At 46.7% G+C, this 22,471-nt stretch overlaps 1 protein-coding gene across 1 annotated transcript in view; it reads left to right on the top strand.

Moving 5' to 3' along the window:
- Positions 1-3,904: 3,904 nt before the first annotated feature.
- RAB44 (RAB44, member RAS oncogene family) overlaps positions 3,905-22,471 on the top strand; it is a 35,807-nt gene continuing 17,240 nt past the window's right edge. Inside the window, exons 1-4 of the mRNA XM_025384373.1 lie at positions 3,905-3,969; positions 10,565-10,783; positions 20,254-20,365; positions 21,921-22,095. Coding sequence (XP_025240158.1) covers positions 10,577-10,783; positions 20,254-20,365; positions 21,921-22,095 — 494 coding nt within the window. The 5' untranslated portion in view covers positions 3,905-3,969; positions 10,565-10,576. The remainder of the gene's footprint in view (positions 3,970-10,564; positions 10,784-20,253; positions 20,366-21,920; positions 22,096-22,471) is intronic.

Here is a 22,471-nt window from a genome sequence, read left to right on the forward strand (position 1 = left end):
TTCTACGTTTTGTATTTCGTAGCACAGTGTCCAGCACCTAGAAGTGCTTAATAAACATTTGTTGAATAAATAAGCCGGGTGCGGTAGCTTGTGCCTGTAATCCCAGTACTTTGGGAGGCCAAGGCGGGTGGATCACTCGAGTCCAGGAATTCCAGACCAGCCTGGACAACATGGTGAAACCCCTATCTCTACTAAAAATACAATAATTAGCTGGGTGTGGTGGTGCATGTTTATAATCCCAGGTACTTGGGAGGCTGAGGTGTAAGGATCACTTGAGCCCAGGAGGCTGCAGTGAGCTGTGACTGTGCCATTGCACTCTAGCCTAAGCAACAGAGTGAGACCGTGTCTCAAAAATAATAATAATAAAAAATAAATGAGTGCTTATTTAGTTCAATAAAGCCTCAGAAACTCTCTGAGTATCAATGTCCTCAGATAGTTGGTTGTGATAAGATTCATTTTTTTATAAATTAAATTTGTTAATTTTAAAAACTTTTTGTTTTGAAATAATCTTATACATCCAGAAAAGTTGCAAATATAATAAAATAATCCCCATATACCCTTTACCATTGTTCCTAAATGTTAACATTTTACCATGTTTCCTTCATCAGTCTCTCTTTGTATATGTACACACTGTTTTTAAGTTTCTTTTTGAATAGGTAATGTACACAGATAGTAAAAACATAAAATACATTAAAAGTAAAGAGTGAAACATAAATCTGCCCCCCTCCTCCATCCCAACACTTCTATCCAGCCCAACTCTGACTAGTTTCTTGTATATCCTGTCAGAAATATTCTATGCATTTACAAACATATGAATGTGTGTGCTTATCTATTATTTTTCTTTTTGAGACAGGACCTCACTCTGCCACCCAGGCTGGAGTGCAGTGGTGCAATCAGAGCTCAGTGCAGCCTGGACCTCCAGCGCTCAGGCGATCTTCCCACCTTGGCTTCCTGAGTAGCTGGTACTACGGCCATGCGCCACCATGCCTGGCTAATTTTGCTTATTTTTTTATAGAGACAAAGTTTCACCTTGTTGCCCAGGCTGGTCTTTAACTCCTGGGCTCAAGCAATCTGCCTGCCTCAGCCTCCGAAAGTGCTGGGATTACAGGCGTGAGCCACCTCACCTGGCCTGTATTAGTCCATTTTCACACTGCTATAAAGAAATACCGGAAACTGGGTAATTTACAAAGGAAAGAGGTTTCATGAACTCACAGTTCCACATGGCTGGGGAGGCCTCGGGAGACTTACAATCACGGTGGAAGGTGAAGGGGAAGCAAGGACCTTCTTCACATGGCAGCAGGGGAAGAAATTATACAAGCGCAGGAAAAACTGCCATTTGTAAAACCATCAGATCTCGTGAGAATTCACTCACTGTTACAAGAACAGCATGGGGGAAACTGCCCCCATAATCCAAACACTTCCCTCTTTTGACACATAGGGATTATAATTCGAGATGAGATTTGGGTGAGGACATAAAACCTAACTATATCACGGCCCTTATCTATTGCATATATTTCATACACACACATACACTTTTTTCTTCATAAAAAGCACACTATCCTCACTGTTCTGCCCCTTACTTTTTTCATATGACACAATATCTTGAAGGTCATTCCATATCCGTTCACCTGGATCTTTCTCATTTTCTTCACGGGTGCAGAGTATGCCAATGTTCGGATGTATCAGAGCTCATTTAACCAGCTCCCTACTGATGGAAATTTAGATCATTTCCAATCCTTTGCTACTACAGACAATGCTGTAATGAATATCCTTCCATACTGTCATATTGTATATCATCTGTGGAACCAATGACTGAAAGTGAAATTGCTGGGTAGAAAGATTTTTGCATTTTAAATGTTGACAGATATTATACATTTCTTTTCATAAAAGGTGTACCAGTTTATATTCCTGCCAATATTGTGTGAATGTGTTTCCTACATCCTTTATGATATAGTATATCACTTTTTTGGTCTTACTAATTGAATAGCTGAATAAAACTACATTGATATCTCAATGTATTATTTTTATAAACATTTTTCATATGTTTAAATCCATTGATATTTATTTTTCCATGAATTATTTATTCATATATGGTGCCAGTTTCTCTAATGCATTATTGGTCTTTCATTGATCTGTAGGAGTTCTTTACCGAGGGAGGAAATTAACTTATTTTCTATGATATGTGAGTATTTTTTCACAGTTTATTTGCCTTTTGATTTGACTTGTCAATGGTGACCTTTTATTGCCATTCAGTTTTATTTATTTTTTAAAAGTTTCCGTATGGTTGAATGACTCATTATTTTCTTTTGTGGCTTCTAATGCTTTGTGATATATCTGGAAGGGCCTTGCCTAATCGAAGATTATTTAAAAATTATCCCATGATTCCTTTCTTCCCTTTTTTTTCTCCTTTCTCTTCTTCTTCTTCCTCCTCCTCCTCCTCCTTCTCCTCTTCTCCTCCTTCTTCTCCTTCTTCTTCTTTTTTTTTAAATAGAGACGGAGTCTCACCATGTTGTCCAGACTGGTCTTGAATTCCTGGGCTCAGGCGATCCTCCTGCCTCAGCCTCTCAAAGTGCTGGGATTACAGGCATGAGCCACCACACCTAGGCTATCCCATGACAGATCTTTCTTTCTTTCTTTCTTTCTTTCTTTCTTTGCTTTCTTTCTTTCTCTCTCTCTCTTTCTTCCTTTCTTTCTTTCTTTTCTTTCTTTCTTTCTTTCTTTCTTTTTTCTTCTTTCTTTCTTTCTTTCTTTTTTCTTTCTCTCTCTCTTTCTTCTTTCCCCCCTCCCTCCCTCCCTCCCTCCCTTCCTTCCTTCCTTCCTTCTTTCCTTCCTTCCTTCCTTCCTTCCTTCCTTCCTTCCTTCCTTCCCACCCTTATTTCTTCCTTTTCTTTCCCTCCTTCTTCTGCAACCATGGCAAATGAACTACGCCATGATTTCTTATGGCATTTGTTCAAACATACAGAAAAGTAGAAGAACATAATGAGCCCGCGGTACCCTCATCAATTCCAGCAGGGATCAGAACAGGGCCAGAGCCAGTCTTGTTTAATCTATGTCCTACCTATTCTCCCCACTCTTCAATACTTTTGAAGTAAATCCCAAACAACATATAATTGTGTGATTTTGATTTTTAAAATGCTTATGCTTTTATCCATCTGGAATGCTTTTAGAGTTAGAGCTCTAACTTTGTTTTTTGCAGATACCTAGCCCATTCTCCCAACACAGTTTATTGAATAAACTATCTCTTCTCCAATGATTTGAAATGATGCCTTTATGATACACTAAATTCCCACAGATATTCGAGTCTATTTCTGTCTATTCATTATTCTGTTCCACTGATTCATCCATCTATAGTCATGCTCCAATTCCAGACCATTCTGATGGCTGTAGCTCTACAATGTATTTTGGTATCAGATTAGATTGTTCCCTAAAAGGTGATTTAGATATAAAGCCTCCCCTGAGGCTCAAAGACACTGTCTGAGAATGAGGGCCTGAAGTGAGGCAGGGTGGGCAGTTCTCCTGGGGCATCTGATATACTTAGCTTCAGCCACGGCTGGGCTCATCAATCTGCTGCTGTCTGGGATAAGGCATTGCCTTGGCAACCAGAGACTCAGGCCCAGTCCTGGCTGTGCCACTAAGGGCTAGGTGATCTTGAGCAGTCCATCTCACTCTTCGGAGCCTCTGTTTAGGAAGGCCTCCCTGCTAGCTCCAGCATTCTCCACTTCAAGACACCAATCAGGGCAGGGATGCCTGGGGGTGCCAGGCAAAATTGTGAAAGGGCTGCCAGTGGTCGCTTCCACAGGAAGTCCTGTAGATGAGCACAGAGATTGGCTCGCTGGGGAACGGAAAGGGCGATTAAGCAAGACAAGACTGTTAACAGTTCTAGAGCTCGTGGGCTCTGTAGGGCAGCAGTCACCCCACCACCAGGTCCCAGAGCCCAGGGCTGCGTGTTCCACTGGGAGCCTTTGAGAGGTAGGAGCCATCCCAAGGTTGCAATGCTTCTTTTTCTTTGGAAGGATGAGGATGGGGGAGGGAGCTGGGGTCCCTGTTTAGCTTCTATGTCAAGGGTGCAAGGGGCAGAGCCCTCTTTTCCCCTGCATTTGGAGCTCTCTGCATGGTCTAAGGGAGGGGATGGGAAGGCACTTGGGCAGGAAGCTGGGGTGCATCACCACCCGTAAATGGCTGTGCAAGCTGCGGCAAGCACCTGGTTTCTCAGAGCCTCAGTTTCTCTATTAGGAGGGGAGAAGTGAGGATAAGTAGACTGGAACAAGACACTAGGTGGTCTCTCAGGCCCACCGACTTGGGCAATTGGGGTTTAGCGAGTATGGCTATTATTTATAGCTATTGAAGCCAGCCGAGTGCACAGCAGGCCCAGTTCTAAGCACTCTTTGGTGAGACAGTGATGGACACCCGGAGGCCCCAGGCAGGGCCCATGCCAGGTTGTAATCTGCCACTGCCCCACCCCACCCTTCTTCTCTGGCTTCCACTTCCTGGTGGGCAGCCTGTGGTGCCTGCTGCCTCACAGAACACCACAGTGGGAGTGGATTCCCCTGGATGCTTGGGAGTGGGATTCATTTGCTCTCATGTTTGGCTTCAAGCTTTATGCGATTTCTTAGGTGAGGGATGTGGGGAGAGGTGATCATGCTGAGGGGCTGTATGTGTGTCCTAGCCATGAAGGGGTCCCCCACTCTTAACGATGTGAGGCATGAGGATGCACTAAGGAGAAAGTGGTGGAGGAGAAGGGCGCTGGCAGGGTGGCCCTGCTGGCTGACTCGGAGGGATGTGTGCTGGGCGACGGCACTTGCACATGCAGAATAGAATGATGGAATGGCCATGAGGGGTGCTGTGTCTGACCGAGAGGCTGACGGTGAGGGAGTGGAGGGTGAGGGTGATGGCCGAGGAGGGTGTGTGTGCGTGCACGTTTGCATGTGTACTTTTGTGGATTGACTGAAGGATGTCCTTACTGTCTCTGAGGGACTAGGCCTGGCCTAAAAGGGACACAGGCTGTTTTTAGGGTATGCTGTCAGGCCGTGGGGTGCTGTCAGGGATCTGAATATGAAGGCACAAGGGGTGAGCGCACCATCCCACCTGATGGTGACAAGTGACTGATTTTGAGGTGGTGATGGCTGGAGGGCATCTGCTGCCTTCCTGCCCCAGACCACCTGACAGGCAAGGAGCAGGTGGCTGAGTGCCCCTCCTGGAGAGAAGGATTGACTGGCAGAGAGGGCAGATGCTGGGGTGGGGCAGGCGAGGTATCTGGAAGGTGCTATTTCCTTATATAATGCCAGTGGACTTCTGGAAATGGGCTGTGGAGGTGCAGCTGGGCTAGGAACTCCCAGAAAGGAATGTCAAGAACACCACATGTCCTAGGATGTGGCTGCAGGGAATTTCTTCCAGGATTCCTACTTCCTACACTTGTGGGAGTTCGGTAGGCTGTGATGTGACACTCATATCACAGTGGACTTTGCTTCCGGAGCCTTCTGCACAGGGAATCTTATCTTGCTCCCTTGGCCGTGTTATCTCCATCACCGGAAGTACACGAGACACTGGGCGTCACCACAGGAGCCAAGCCTGTCAACGCCCACCCTGCTCCAAAGCCCTTGTCCCACTCAGGGCTACTCCACTGGGCGTTTGTCATCCCCAGAGGGGCCTTCTGCCCAGGGAAGAGCCACCTCTCCAGGATGTAGCCTTGGGGAAGTCCATCTCATGACCAACCAGAAAAGCAGAATCCGGTGTAGTTCTACCACTGACATCACGGCTTGGGCAGGTCACTCTGCCTCTTGGAACCTCCCTCAGTTTCCTCATTTGTCAAATGGGATCAATTGTATCTGCAAGGAACCTGGCTTTTATGTGCCTCAAATAGAATTCAACTTTATCAATGTCATCACCACTGTTGTCATTGCTACCTTTACCCGGTAGTCACGGATGCCAAGCACACTCTTTGGAGCGTGCTTCATGTGGATCGTATATTCAGCAAATATTTACAGAGTACCAACTGTGTGCCAAGCGCTGTTCTAGGCTCTTGGGATAGAGCAGTGAACAGAATGGTCGACTCCCTACTCAGGTGAGGCCTCTGTATCAGCATAAGGAGAAGGAAAATTTACAACAAAAATGAGCAAAAGGCTCTCTATTCTGGGAAGGTGACAAGTGCTAAGAGAAAGTGAATCTGGAAAGGGAGATGGGCCATCCTGGGAAATGGGAACTGATGTTTCAACTTTAATTATCTTGCCTAACCCTCATAGCAACCCTGTGTGAGAGCTATTAGTCCTAAGTTTCCAGTGAGGAAGCTCAGGCACAGAGACGCTGATTGACTTCCCTAAGGTTGCACAGCCCATGGGCAGCAGAGCTGGGAGAAGCAGAGGCCTGTCTGACTTCACAGCAATGGGACTGGAAGTCACTTTCTCTCATGAGCCTCCTTTTCTGCAACTCCAGGTCAAGAGAGTGGGACTGACCCTCTTCTAGTACTGAGGTTCAGTGACTCTTTCTTTTATTTTTCCTTTTTTATTTTTTTGAGACAGAATCTCACTCTGTCGCCCCAGCTGGAGTGCAGTGGTGAATCATAGCTCACTGTAGCTTTGACCTCCTGGGTTCAAGTGATCCTCCCATCTCAGCCTCCCAAGTAGCTAGGACTGCAGACACACCACCAAGCCCAGCTAGTTTTATTTTATTTTGTAGAGACAGGGTCTCGCTATGTTGCCCAGGCTGGTCTTGAACTCCTGGGCTCAAGTGATCCTCTTGCCTCAGCCTCCCAAAGTACTGAGATTACAGGCCACCATGCCCAGCTTATTTTGTTGTTGTTTTGTTTCTTAATCTCCTTCTATTCTACAGGGAGTCTGTCTTTGAGTGTAACCTACAAGGCCGGAACTGCTAGGCCAAACCCTATTAGCCACTGAAGAAGGGTCATCGGCCCATGGAAGGAAGGGGCTCCCCTCTTAGGGGGATGGGGAATGGAGGTAGATGGTGACTTTCTAGGTGTGGAAGGCCTCTCTAGGTGTGGAAGGCCTCTAGACCCAAGGAGGGGTGTCTATGTGGTCATTATTTCCATGGGGCAACATGGGGTGAATTAGGGGTGAGAGATACCAGGTGAAGGCCAGTTAGATTAGCATGGGGACTTCCCTATTCTAACCCCTAGAATCTTACTCCTCATTCTTGGCTTTTTAGCCTCCATGTTTTTTAGTAGAAAGACTTTTTTTTTTTTCTTTTTTTTTTTTTTGAGACAGTGTCTCGCTCTGTTGCCTAGGCTAGAGTGCAGCGGTGTAATCTTGGCTCACTGCAACCTCTGCCTCTTGGGCTCAAGGGATTCTCCCTCCTCAACCTCCCTAATAGCTACGACTTGAAGTGCACGCCACCATGCCCGGCTAATTTTCTGGTTTTGGTAGAGATGGAGTTTCACCATGTTGCCCAGGCTGGTCTCAAACTCCTGGCTTCAAGTGATCCACCGCCTTGGCCTCCCAAAGTGTTAGGATTACAGGTGTGAGCCACTGTGTCTGACCCTGATATTTTCTGATTCTATTCAGTTGTCTGTTAGAACATTCCACATTCTGGGGACAGTGAGTCAGCAGAGGAAGTGGGTTGAGAGCCCAGTACATATCCTAAGCAAGGCTGGGCATATATGAGGGCATCAGGGTTAAGTATAATCTCTCCTGCCCTGGAGCTCACTGCTAAGCTATGTCACCTCCCCCAGGAAGCCCTCTCTGACACCCTGATCAGTGAGTTGCTCCTTTTTCAGTGCTCTCCCAGCACCTGACACACAGGTGTGCTGCTCCTTCTGTGCTACACTGTAATTATGTTTGTGTCTCCTGCATGAGGCTGTGAGGTCCCCCGGGGGAGACCAGGAGTTAGTCACACCTCTACCTGGAGGGCCAGGGACTCTGCTGGGGTGTGCAGGGGTGTCCTGCACAAGGATGCCCAGCCAAGGAGGTGCATGGGGACTGGAATCCAGTCCACATTCCACTTGTCAAACCATGAGCCCTGGCACTGGGCTGTGTCTGCCAGCAGGAAATATCTTTTCTTAATTTGCTTAAAGGAAACATATGGATTGTGGCGGGCCTGCTTAGCACTGTACTGGCATTCAGTTGGCGCTCGGTAAATGGTTGTTGCTTATGTGCATGACAGAGGGTGGGAAGGGTTGGGGCAGATGAAGTCTTCAGAAGAGGTGTGCTGGTTACTGTTCTTTGGTGGGGGCAGGAGACCTGATTCATAGCATTTGCTGATTCCCATGGTACCAATACTCCCACAGTGGCTGATTCCAAGCTGCCGAGATAGGAAGAGGTGTGCACAGTCGGCCCTCACAAGCCCCAGCACACCACTGTGGTTTTACATTTATGATCTTAAAACGGCATCTGACGGCCGGGAGCGGTGGCTCACGCCTAAGACAGGCGGATCACGAGGTCAGGAGATCGAGACCATCCTGGCTAACACGATGAAACCCCGTCTCTACCAAAAATACAAAAAGTTAGCCGGGCGTGGTGGTGGGCGCCTGTAGTCCCAGCTACTTGGGAGGCTGAGGCAGGAGAATGGCGTGAACCCAGGAGGTGGAGCTTGCAGTGAGCTGAGATCGTGTCACTGCCCTCCAGCCTGGGCGACAGAGCGAGACTCCGTCTCAGAAAAAAAAAAAAACAAAACTGCTTCTGAAACAGACTTTGAGGGCAGAGAAAGAGAGAGAGAGAGAGAGAGAGAGAGAGAATGTACTTCTGTTTGAAGTTTGGGGCTTCCTCAGGATAAGAAATTGCTTCATCCAAGTTCTGTGCAGCTGGTGCAGCTCCCCGTGGGAAGCTTGCCCAAGGGGAGGCTGTGAAATGACCCCCTGGAATGAGCCCATGATGCCTAAAGCAGAGCCCTCGCACCACTCCACCCAGCCTGTCTGTGGCCTTCAGCGTCAACAGAGAACGCCCAGGGGAGATGTCTCCTCCATCTCCTGGGCATGAGCCTTGCTCTTCTGCCTCGATTCCTTCACACACACTGTTTACTGCTTCCATATCCTACATGCCTCCTGTAGAACCTGCACAAGTCCACCACCTGCAGGAAGCTGCCCTGTCTGGACATCAAGTCCTTCTCATCCCATAGCTTTATGGGCCCCAGACTTGTTCCCCCAAGGCAGGCTCAGACTTTATCCCTTCCAGACCACAGACTCTCTTTTCCTTATCCCAGAGGTCTCACCTGGATGAATCCCCAACCATCCAAATCCTTATCAATTGACTGACTGAACTAAGACATTCAGTGACTGGTGAATGAATGATGAATTTGACGCCCCTTACTTGAGCACCTAACATGTGCTAAGGGGCGGGGAGCAGTATGGACCTAGATAAACAGTGTTATCCACAGCCGGGGCAGCATGGGGCCTGCCTTGGTCTGTTTTGTACTGCTATAGCGGATACCATAGAATGGGAAATTTACATAGAACAGAAATGTATTTCCTCATCGTTCTGGAGGCTAGAAAGTTCAAGACTGAGAAGGCAGAATCTGGCGTGGGCCTTCTTGTGGTGTCTTCCCATGGTGGAAGGCAGAAGGACGACAGAGAGCAGGAGGGTCTGAGTCCATCCTTTTATAAGGAACTCACTTTTGCAATAATGGCATTCATCCATTCATAAGGATGGTGCCCCCATGACCCAAACAATTCCCACCAGGCCCCACAGCCCAACACTGCCTCATTGGGGATCAGGTTTCCGACACATGAGCTTTGGGGAACACATTCAAACCACAGCAGGGTCACAGACAAGGGGGCACTGAGCCCAGCTTGAATGCGGGGTGACTGCAGGGAAGGCTTCTTGGAGGAGGCAGCCTGTAAAGTGAGGAAGCAAAAGGTGTTAACTACGTAAGGGAGTGAGAGAGTTGTGGAGTTTGGGGCAAAGGGAGCAGGGTGGGAGGGAATCAGGAATTCCAGGAGCCATGAGTGGTTCAATAGTGTTGCCATGGACCCCAAGGGCACAGGGGTGGGGTGGATTAAGCTGAGGCCACATCATGTGGGGCCCTCAGAGCCGCATGGGGCGCTACTGATTCCATGCTGCGGGTGTCGAAGGACTAGAGACATGGTGCTGGAGAAAAAAGGCTGGAGGAGAGGTGAGGCTGAGAGAGGGAGGAGGCGTCAGTGGAAGGATCCCTGATGCAGCTGGGATGAGTCACTGAGTGAGAAGAGTCACCAGAGAGATGGCCCAGGAAGCTGCTTATGGCCTTCAGACAGCTAGATCCTGGAAAACCCTGCGTAACCACCCTCCAGGTCAAAACATGAGAGAGATTCTGCATGGGGTGAAGAGGATAAATTCTCTAATGGTCAGAGAAGACTTCGATAGTTGAGTAGTAGCCTGAAGAGATGAGGGCAGGGGGATAGCCTGGAGAAGGGCATTCCAGGCAGAAACTTAGAAAGGGCAAAGGCGTTGAGCAGAATGGATGAGAGGCCGTGAGGCGGCTGGGCGACGAGATCAGAGGACCCGGCGGGGCACCATCAGGCCGGGCTTTGGCAGCCACAGTGGATTTTCTTCCAGAGGTGATGGGAGCCAGGGGAAGGTTTTGAGCCAAGAGAGGGTGTGACTGTCCAGCAGCCCAGTGCCTCTCACTCCTCTGTCCCCAGGGCCAACGAACCATGGAGACAGGACAGAGAACATCTCGAAAAGTCCGGAAGCTGGGCTCCAGCCGGCGGCGGCAGACAAGAGAGCCGGCTGATGGTGAAGATGCTGAGGTGGCCCCAGAGCCAGAGTCTTGGTCCTCTCAGGCAGCGGCAGAACTACAGGCCTTCTTCCAGGACTGCGGTGCCAAGGAGAGGGGCTTTGTCACCCGCGAGGACCTGGCGGTGAGCCCAAGGCCCCCATTTGAACTCTGAATCCCCTTTCCGCAGCTCCTGACACCCCCACTTCCCCATCACAGGAAGGCAAGGCTTGCCTACCCCTGCCCCTTTCTCTCATTTAGAGCTCTCAGAAAACGCTAGGGATGTGTTTATACTAATGTGAAAATGACTGGTAAGGCTTTATGTGTTGCCCTTTTCCAGAAACATTTGTCTTTTAACCAGTAAAAGGACTTTAAGCCAAATAAGTAATTTGCAAATGTTATAATTTTCGGCTCATTGAGCAAGGACATTTATTTTGGGAAGCAGTCGGAGCCCTGGAAATCAAACCATGTCAACGACTGTAAACGCAATGAAACATAAGATCAGCCACAGTTGTGTGTCCCCATAAAGAGTCTTAGGGTGGCCAGGTGTTGTGGTTCACGCCTGTAATCCTGGCACTTTAGGAGGCTGAGGTGGGCAAATCACTTGAGGTCAGGTGTTCGAGACCAGCCTGGCCAACATGGTGAAACCCCGTCTCTACTAAAAATACAAAAATTAGCCGAGCGTGGTGGTGGGTGCCTGTAATCCCAGCTACTTGGGAGGCTGAAGCATGAGAACTGCTTGAGCCCGAGGAAGCAGATGTTGCAGTGAGCCAAGATCATGCCACTACACTCCAGCCTGGGTGACAGAGCGAGACTCCATCTAAAAAAAAAAAAAAAAGAAAAAGAATGGGAGAACCAGTAAGATGTTATGACTGGTTCAAAGAGCATTTGAGAAGCCAGCAATTTGACAGAAAAGTATTAGGATGAAATTACTGAGTTAAATTCTTAAAATGGCTAATGTCTAACAGGCCATAAATCTTTCAGGCTATCTGTTCTACTAGTAACTTCAGTAAGTTTGGGACTTTTCATGAAAGGTAAACAATGGGTTGTGCCAGCATTCTTTTTGCCTCATATCCAAGTTTCAGATTTCCTCCTTCCCTCTCTCCCCTCCCTCCCCCCCTCCCTTCCTTCCCTCCTTCTTCTCAGCTGGATCTCAGAGGCATGATCTCAGCTCACTGCAACCTCTGCCTCCCAGGTTCAAGCGATTCCCCTGCTTCAGCCTCCCGAGTAGCTGGGATTACCTGCACGTCTGGCTAATTTTTTTATTTTTAGTAGAGACAGGGTTTCACCATGTTGGCCAGGCTGGTCTCGAACTCCTGACTTCAGGTGATCCACCTGCCTTGGCCTCCCAAAGTGCTGGGATTACAGGCATGAGCAACTGCACCCGGCCAGATAATTTTTCTGTGATCATAGATAATCTCCAAAATTTTCTTGATGTATAAAAGGCTGCTGTCATTACATTGGCTTATTTCCATAGGAGCAACAAGGATATAATTAAACATGAATCTCTTTGAATTTGCCCTACAAATAGAGACAGTATTGAGACATTTTAGCTTCTGTTTAGAAGCTTTCATACATAATCTTAGGTTGGTTTTTTTTTTTTTTTTTTTTTTAAGGGATAGGATCTCACTCTGTTACCCAGAATGGAGTGCAGTGGTGCAGTCACAGCTCACTGCAGCCTCAAGCTCCTGGGCTGAAGAGATCCTCTCGCCTCAGGCTCCCAAGTAGCTAGGACTAAAGGCACATGCCACTATGCCTGGCCAATTCTTAAAATTTTGTAGAGATGAGGTCTTGCTATGTTGCCCAAACTGTAGCCTTAGGATAGAAGTTGAGTGACAAACTGTTCCAGTTTTCCAAGGACTAATGGGGTACTTGGGATATGGGACTTGGAGTGCTAAAATTGGAAAGTCCTGGGAAAACTAGGATGAGTTGGTCACCCAACTTCTATCCTTAGGCTAGAAAAGCAAGCTCAAGATACTCTCTTCACCAGATGTCACTTGCATCACCTGTAAATTTAAATGACTTCCTCCCTTCTTGAGGTCCCTGATTTTTCTAAGGTCCCTCTTCTGCCAGGAAGCAATCCATGGGGTTCCAGGCCAGCTTCCTGGTAGGGTTTTGTAGGGATTGACTCCATGGGCATTCCTCATAGTAGGCTTGTCACACCTGATTAAATGACGACATCCCATAAAACACACTCCAGGTAGGGCCTTGATTACACAATTGATTTATCCAATTATATCTTGATAAAAAAAAAAAGGAGGACAGATTCTGTTGAACCCGTGCAAATAATTATATTGCCATGGAAAGTAAGGAAAGTCTGTAAAAGTAAATTTTTTTTTTTGAGACAGGGTCTTGCTCTCTCACCTAGGCTGGAGTGCAACGGTGCGATCTTGGCTCATTGCAACCTCCGCCTCCTAGGTTCAAGGGATCCTCTCGCCTCAGCCTCTTGAGTAGCTGGGACTACAGACATGTGCCACCATGCCCAGCTGATGTTTTGTATTTTTTATAGAGGCAGGGTTGCGGGTTGCTCCATGTTGCCCAGGCTTAAAAGTATTGGTTTCTGAATCATGAGGGGATCAATGAGATTCAGATACCACTTGAAACGTTGAATTTCAGTTTACAAAAGTATAATCTGGCAGGGCTTCGTGGCTCACGCCTGTAATCTCAGCACTTTGTGAGGCAGACGGGCAGATCACCTGAGATTAGGAGTTCCTGACTAGCCTGGCCAACATGGTGAAACTCCGTCTCTACTAAAAATACAAAAATTAGTCAGGCATGGTGGCATGTGTCTGTAATCCTAGCTACTCGGGAGGCTGAGGCAAAAGAATCGCTTCAACCTGGGAGGTGGATGTTGCAGTGAGCCGAGATGATGCCACTGCACTCCAGCCTGGGTAACAGAGTGAGGCTCTGTCTCAAAAAAAAAAAAAAAAAAGTATAATCTACTAAACTGAGGGTTAGAGACAGCTCAAGACCAGGAAAGAACTTCCTCACAGATCTATTAAAGTAGAACAATAAAAAAATAATATCAACTGTATTGCCACAAAGAGCCGTAACTAGATTTCCTTCAGCTGTTCAATCAACGCCATGTAATTAATTATTGTTCTGCTGGATCTTGGGTAAGCTGTCTGCTTTTGGACTCAGTTGTAGGAATTCTCAGTCTACTCGCTCAGTCAGAAGGTCATCCATTGTCAGCTTGGAAGCCTACACCAAGTGAAGCATAAGTAGTTCATAGAACCTGGTACAGTCCTTTTTCTCTAGACTTTGAGTTTGTTTTTCTTTGTTGAAGATGCAATCTGTGGCCTGCAGCTTATAACAGAGACTTCAGGCAGGCATTGGAAAGGAGAAATGTGTCCAGTAACGAGACTGAAAGGCTATGGTTATTTATTACACTACCTAATAGTATCAGAATGGAGGAGAGTGAAATTCTCTCCTGGGGTACAATGCACAACTATTTCATAATGGTTTGATCAGTGTTTCCCCTGACGATAAAAACATACTGCTTGTAATCCCAGGACTTTGGGAGGCTGAGGCAGGAAGATCACTTGAGCCCAGAAGTTCAAGACCAGCCTAGACAATATGGCGAGATTCCATCCTATAAAAAGTTTTTAAAAATTAGCCAGGTGTGGTGGTGTGCACCTGTAGTCCCAGCTACTTGGGAGGTTAAGGTGGGAGGATTGCTTGAGCCTGGGAGGTCAAGGTTGCAGTGAGCCATGATCACACCACTGCACTCTAGCCTGGGCGGCAGAGTGAGACCCTGTCTCAAGAAAGAAAAAAAAAGAACATATTATAAATAGCAAAATCACTGAGAAATCTCCAGGACCTTCCCATAAAGCATGCAATTTCTGAAATATTGATATTAATAGCACTTTGCCCATGAAAACTTAGCCTAGAAAAGCCTGAACATCTCTTCTGATTTGATTGTTCGTCCCATGATGTTCTTGTAATAGTGTTGAAGTATTTAAAAAATATAGAGAAAGATATCTTCAAATTTTTATTGTATTTTTTTCTAAATTTAGACTCTAATCTTGGGAAGGCAAAATCAAAAGAGCCGTTAGAGAAGATTTGGGCACCAGATTAAGAGGTCATGGGAGACCAAGAAATATTACTTTGTTATCTATTTAATCAAAGTAATAATAAAATAAAAGATTTTGAAATAAATATGGAAGAAGGTAATATGATTGCAAGAGTAGATAGCTTTTTTATAAGGGAGATACCTTTGCTTTTTTTAAAAAAAATTTAAGACATAGTAAAGTCAAAACAAAGCAGAGGAAATGATTCTGGTGAGATAGGGAATCTCTGTTATCTGGGAGGCTTACAAAGAAGCTAAACAGTAGCCTCTTTTTTAACCCTTGCTAAGAGCTCTAAGACCAATTTATTATTTTAGTAGAGATAAAGCCAAATTCTAGTTATGCATTAATAGAACATGTGGCTGTAAAATTTTCATGAGTTTTTATTTATTATTTATTTATTTTTACGTATTTACTTATTTTTATTTTTATTTTTTGAGACAGTTTCACTCTTGTTGCCCAGGCTAGAGTGCAATGGCGTGATCTTGGCTCACTGCAACCTCTGCCTCCTGGGTTCAAACGATTCCCCTGCCTCAGCCTCCTGAGTAGCTGGGATTACAGGCGCCTGCCACCATGTCCGGCTATTTTTTTATTTTTATTTTGAGTAGAGATGGGATTCATTATGTTGGTCAGGCTGGTCTTGAACTCCTAACCTCATGTGATCCACCCGCCTCGGCCTCCCAAAATGCTGGGATTACAGGCGTAAGCCACTGTGCCAAGCCTATTTATTATCAATTTTTAAGCCCATCAAAACTGGGCCAAATTTGGCAAAATGTTAATACATTTCATAGTTTATTTTCAGACTCAGGCATTATAAATCAAGGCAAATAAAATTTTCTTTCAGCAAACTTTCTACAACATTCTATATCTATTCAAGTTTTGCCTTTTTATCCTTTTTCATGTTCTAGAATAACCAGACACTTTCACACAACAATGCATCCCATTTTCCTTGCAGACAAAGTTTTGTTTCTCTGTCGCTATTGCTCCTAGCAAAGCCTCAAGCATCTGTAGTTAATTGAACTTTTGTTGTTGTTGTTGTTGCCGTTGTTTTGAGACAGGGTCTTGCTCTGTTGTCCAGGCTGTAGTGCAGTGGCACAATCTCAGCTCACTGCAACCTCTGCCTTCTGGGTTCAAGCTATTCTCATGCCTCAGCCACCCAGTTAGCTGGAATTACAGATGCCTGCCACCATGCCAGGAAGATTTTTTCTATTTTTAGTAGAGACAGGGTTTCACCATGTTGGTCAAGCTGGTCTTGAACTCCTGACCTCAAGTGATCCACCTGCCTAGGCCTCCCAAACTGCTGGGATTACAGGTGTGAGCCACCATGCCCAGCCTGTATTAATTGCACTTTTAACCAGTGTAATTAACCTCCTTCATAGGAAGAACTAAGGATAAATAATTGAGAACTGTCTTATACAAGAATTTTAGCAGACAAGCAAAGCTCACAAATACACATAAGCCAACTTTCTACAGCCTTGAGTATCCCTAACACAACTTAAAAAGAAAGTGGTCAAATATGTGTAACAGAAAATTTATCATTTTAACTATTTTAAAATGTACTATTCAGTGGCATTAAGTACATTCACGATGTTGTACCACCATTTCCCCAGTCATCTCCAATGCTTCTTTTATCTTGCCAAGCTGAAATTCTGCACCCATTGAATAGTTAACTCCCATACTTTCCTCTCTCCAACCCCTGGCTATCCCTATTCTACTTTCTGTCTCTATAACTTTGATTACTCTAGGTACCTTATAGAAATGTAATCATACAGTATTTGTCTTTTAGTGACTGTTGTATTTCACTTAGCAGAATGCCCTCAAGGTTTATCTGTATCATAGCATGTGTCCAAATGTTCTTCTTTTTAAAGACCAAATAATATTCCGTTGTACATATATGTCATTTTTGTCTATCCTCTTATCTGTCAGTGAACACCTGGGTGGATTCTTTTGGCGATTGTGAATAATACTGCTATGAATATGGGCATACAAATATCTGAGTCTCCACCACTTTCTTTTGCACAACATTTTTTTTTGAGATGGAGTCTCCCTCTCTCGCCCAGGCTGGAGTGCAGTGGCGTGATCTTGGCTCACTGTAACCTCCGCCTCCTGAGATCAAGTGATTCTCCTGCCTCAACCTCCCAAGTAGAGTAGCTGGGATTACAGGCACGCGCTACCTCGTGTGGCTAAGTTTTCTGTTTTTAGTAGAGAGGGGGGGGTTTCACCATGTTGGCCAGGCTGGTCTTGAACTCCTGACCTCAGGTGATCCACCTGCCTTGGCCTCCCAAAGTGCTAGGATTACAGGCATGAGCCACCTCACCCAGCCTGCACAATTTTTTTTTTTTTTTTTTTGAGACGGAGTCTCGCTCTGTCGCCCAGGCTGGAGTGCAGTGGCCGGATCTTAGCTCACTGCAAGCTCCGCCTTCCGGGTTCATGCCATTCTAGTGCCTCAGCCTCCCGAGTAGCTGGGACTACAGGCACCCGCCACCTTGCCCGGCTAGTTTTTTGTATTTTTTAGTAGAGACGGGGTTTCACCGTGTTAGCCAGGATGGTCTCGATCTCCTGACCTCGTGATCCGCCCGTCTCGGCCTCCCAAAGTGCTGGGATTACAGGCTTGAGCCACCGCGCCCGGCCGCCTGCACAACTTTTTAAAGTAGAAAATAATGAATTCATTTGTTAACATTACCCAAAGATATAGCTACTTTCTAGCATGTGAAAATAAGAAGTAAAAAAAATCAACTTAAAATTATGATTAGCAACCAATGTTTCAGTATTAAATTTGTTTTAGAAATTATCCAGATAGTCAAAAATTATTTATTAATTAATGTACTTCAATATTAATTCAAAATTCTAAAGTTATGTAAGAATCTTGGAAACTGTGGTTAAGGTGACACACTAAAAAATATAATTACTGTTGATACAAAATGTATTTGTTAGAATAATTAATCAATTTGGTGGGGCACAAATTTACATGTTTATACTCTTAAACATAAGATAAAGTTGACTTGTTTGATCTGAAAGTCGAAATGAGAAGTATAGGAAATGTAGATTAACTAGTTTCTTCACAGAAAATAAATACAGACTTATGAAAAACAGAATGTATACTTGTATTATACTTAACATAAAGCACAGAAAAGACAGATAGCTATTATATGTGTTTTGTCAAAACAATTATTAAACCAATATAATTTGTTCAAAGAATCATGTTAATTATATGGACCTGGCTCCTGAAAAATTTTCTGAGCTAGCGATTTCTAAGAAGAATTGTTTTAAGTCTAACACATTTAAAGCATTCAAATTTCAGTTATTTTCTGTTATTTTTAGGAGCATTAGATTTATATAATCACTTATTTGTCTCTATAAACTAATCAACACAGAACTCCTTTAAGAGACATAGTACACTAAGTTATTAATACCCTCCAGATGTACAAGAGTATTTCACGCTGACAACAAGAGTTAAAGACCTTTCGGGTGTGGTGGTACATGCCTGTAATCCCAGTTACTTGAGAGGCTGAGGCAGGAGAATCGCTTGAACCCAGGAGGTGGAGGTTGCGGTGAGCTGAGATTGTGCCACTGCATTCCAGCCTGAGTGAGACTCTGTCTCAAAAAATAAATAAATAAAATAAAAAAGAGTTAAAGGCCTTTCTATTGCAGATGTATAGATATACAGACGCACAGAGAGTATCTTGCTTCATTTCTACAGTTCCAGCCACAGATCAAAAGTAAATATAGCAGGCTGGTCATGGTGGCTCACGCCCGTAATCCCAGCAGTTTGGGAGGCTGAGGCGAGTGGGTCACCTGAGGTCTGGAGTTTGAGACCAGCTTGGCCAACATGGTGAAACCCCGTCTCTACTAAACATACAAAAAATTAGCCGGGCGTGGTGGCAGGCACCTGTAGTCCCAGCTACTCAAGAGGCTGAGGCAGGAGAATAGGTTGAACTCGGGAGGTGGAGGTTGCAGTGAGCCAAGACTGCGCCTCTGCATTTCAGCCTGGATGACAGTGAGACTCCGTCTAAAAAAAAAAAAAAAAAAAAGTGAACAGCAACATGAAACCTCACCAACTCAGATCTCAAACAGCTGTTCTCCTTCCCAGTGGATACGAAATTATTTTTCTTTGAGATATAGTCTCATTCTGTCACCCAGGCTTGAGTGCAGTGGTGCAATCTTGGCTCACTGCAACCTCCTTCTCCCAGGTTCAAGTGATTCCCCTGCTTCAGTCTCCCGAGTAGCTGGGATTACAGGCGCCCACGCCTGGCTAATTTTTGTATTTTTAGTAGAGACAGGGTTTCACCATGTTGGCCGGGCTGGTCTCCAGCTCCTGACCTCAAGTGATCTGCCCGCCTCGGCCTCCCAAAGTGCTGGGATTACAAGCATGAACCACTGTGCCCAGCCTGGAATTCTTCACTAATTTGAGATCACAAATAGAAAAACAAACAACAACAACAACAAAATGATTAGCAAACCAGTTTTTCCGTTATTTTTCAACCAACAGGCGTTAGGTCTCCATGATGCATCCCCCAGAGATCACCAAATAGAACATAAAGACCATCGCTGGTTTAGACCAGACCATCACTGCTGCCACCAATGGGGAATAACTTATCATTCATGTGCAGCCCCAGATAAAAACACGAAATTTACAAAAAGGAAAACAAAGTAACTAGAGAAACAGAAAATCAGCAAACTCCAAGTTCTATTATGCTTGGGATTCCCTCTGAGAGCCAAAGCGCGTGGGCTAAAAGAGCCCATGACATGCACTTGTGCAGCCATGCAGGCTACTGGGTTCTGCCAGATGAGCCCACTGGGCCGTCTCCATAGACCTCAGTCCAAAACTTGTTATAATTTTCAAAAAGGTAAAATCATGACCTGTAGGCCGTGATATATAAACTGAACTCTTATAGAAGATTTTATGTAACTCATTGACTTTTTTTTTTTTTTGAAACGGAGTTTCACTCTTGTCACCCAAGCTGGAGTGCAATGGCACCATCTTGGCTCACTGCAACTTCTGCCTCCTGGGTTCAAGTGATTCTCCTGCCTCAGTCTCCCAAGTAACTGGGAACATAGCCACCTGCCACCATGCCCGGCTAATTTTTGTATTTTTAGTAGAGACGGATTTTCACTATGTTGTCCAGGCTGCTCTTGAACTCCCGGCCTCAGGTGATCCGCCCACCTCGGCCTCCCAAACTATTGGGATTACAGGCATGAGCCACCATGCCCGGCCTCAGATAATTTTTGGACACTGATCACGACATTCTGGGGGAGGGCTGGCTGCTGTCCTTTATCAAGTTTCTAAAGACATGGGACTTAGGACAGGTACATTTTGATTTTGGATGGAGAGAGTGAAAAGGGCTGGAGCCAGTTCATGGCCCTGCTGGGAGGGCTGCCTTGGGTGGGGTTGGGAACGTCAAGCTTAGGCCCTGGGTCAGGTTACTGGGGGGACTCTGACATGAGGGCGAGGTGAGGTAGGGGTGGCTGAAGACAAACATCTCTCCGTTTTGGAGGGTGAGAATCTTCCCAGGTGGGAACACCTGCCCACCTTGCCCATTCCTTCCAGGTGGCCAAGTTCAGCTTCCTGGGCAGCAAGGAGGAGTCAGAGATGATCTTCGACTGGGTGGACGTGGAGCGGAAGGGACATCTGTCACTTGAAGAATTCAGCTCTGGACTCAGTATGTCTGTCCTTGGAGGGCCTCTGGGCAGCCAGGTGTCCCGTGCAGTGTGCCCTGCATGGGGCTAGACTGGGTCGTTAAAAAGGCAGCCCTTTTCCCAGGGACTTTCACCCCACATCCCTGGCTGCCAGAGTGGTCCGGGGCCCTCCCCCATGCATTCCACCCCCCACCCCCCCGCCTCCAGGGAGGCCTCTGGGCTTGCTCATCCCATGTCTTCTCCTCAGTAAAAGGCCTCTCCTGAGCCAGAGGTCTTGACACCACAGATTTGTTTCCGCCTGAGGAGAGTAACATTGTGGCTTTGGTTAGGGGAATTCCATGGGCCAGGGAGCAGCAGAGGGTGATATTTAGGGGTGGGGGCTTTCCAGGTGCTGAGCCCCCGCTGGGCAGGGCCGCCCCAGCACCTGCCTCTCTAGAAGGGCTGACAAGACTTAGGGAGCCCAGGACCAGCAGGGCACAATCCTCCCGCTAATCCTCTCCGTGGGAAGACCTTCCGGCCCAGGCAATGAAAGGTGTGGTGTCTTCACAGAGCCCCTGCAAGACACAGATCAGCCTTCAGTGTCCACAAAGCCACCCAGAGTTCTCAGGTCAGCTGAGTCTCCAAAAGCCTGGAGACCAGCAGAGAAGGAGGCCAGGAATTTGCATTTACGCGTGGGCCCACTCCAGCAGAAGGTTCCTCCAGTTCTGGCAATGGAGAAGCTGAGAGTTGGGAGGAGAACTCAAGGGCTGGGCAAGGGGAATTGCCGGTGGGAGTGCAGCACAGAGGGAGCTTGTTGTCCACACAGCCTTGGGGCCGTCTTCATTCGTGAATCAAACCATGCCTGCCATGCCAGGAACTTCCCAGTGCCTGTGGGACAAACTGGAAGCCCCTTCCTGGGGCCTGCAGGGCCTGCACCCTCCAGACGCTGCCAACCTCGCTGGCTCACTCAGTGCCATTCACCCCGTCCATCTTGCTAGCCCGGTCCTGCCTCAGGGCACCTGCAGTGCTGTTCTCTTTGCCAGGCACACGCTTCTTGGAGTCCACAGGATTTGCTCCTTCTTGGGATTCACATCTCAGTTCCAGTGTCACCTCCTTAGGCCACTGCTAGCCACCTCATCTAAGTCGATCCTCCCAGTCTCTCAGTGGAAATTACCCTGCATATTCCTATATTCCTTTGGCTCACTTAGCAAGTTGGCTTAAAATATATATATATATATATTCTTTTCAACCTGCACTAGAATGTCAGCTCCACGTTAGGGATTTTGGTTAATTTTGTCACGTAGATGCTCAATACACATCCCTTGATTGAGTGCATGAAGGGTTTGTTCACTGCCTTGGAGGTGCGGTGTGATTTCCAGCAAGTCTTTTGGTGTCTCTGGGCCTCAGACGCTCATCTGTAAAATGACTACCTTAAGTAGACTCCTAAGGTTGATATGAGAAATACATGAATGTAGCCCTGTATAAATGTGACTGGCACAGGTAGAATTCCTTCCCTGAGGGCTGGAGCAGGGCTGGGTGGGAGGCCAGGCACCTGGGCCCAATACCACTGTGCTCCCCTCTGTCCGTCTCTGTCCACAGAAAACATCTTTGGCTCCAGCCAGAGCTCCCACAGGCTCCGCAGAAGGAAGCCACTGCCCTCTAAGCGGGTGTCTGCTACCACCAGTTTCCCGGCTCTGGAGGAGGCCGATGCTGAGGAGAAGGAGGCGTTCCTTGCCTTCATAGAGCAGCTGGGGACTGGACACTTACTTCCCAAGTAAGGCCAGGGCAGCATGTGCACAGGGAGAGGCTCTGCCAGCCATTGACAGCAGGGGCTCCCCTGGACACAGCGTCAAGGGGGCAGGTGCCAGGTAGAGCCAGGTGCAAATCCCGGCTTGGCCATTGGCTAGCTGTGTGACCACAGGGATGGCTTCGCTTCTGACCTCTGTTTCCTGGGCTGCAGAATGAGCCTAAAAGCTGTGGTGTGGTTAAAACCACATGCAGAGGATGCCTGCTTATGGGGAATCATTCCCACCCCCGCACCTCCCTGCCCTATCCTGCCCTGTAGGGTCACTCTTCAGGAGGACTAACAAGTGGGCTCAGCTTCCCAAGGGCCCTTGAATCCTTAAAACCATGGGAATCCCTGCGGGTGC

This window comes from Theropithecus gelada, chromosome 4, assembly GCF_003255815.1.
Source record: "Theropithecus gelada isolate Dixy chromosome 4, Tgel_1.0, whole genome shotgun sequence".
NCBI lineage: Eukaryota > Metazoa > Chordata > Mammalia > Primates > Cercopithecidae > Theropithecus > Theropithecus gelada.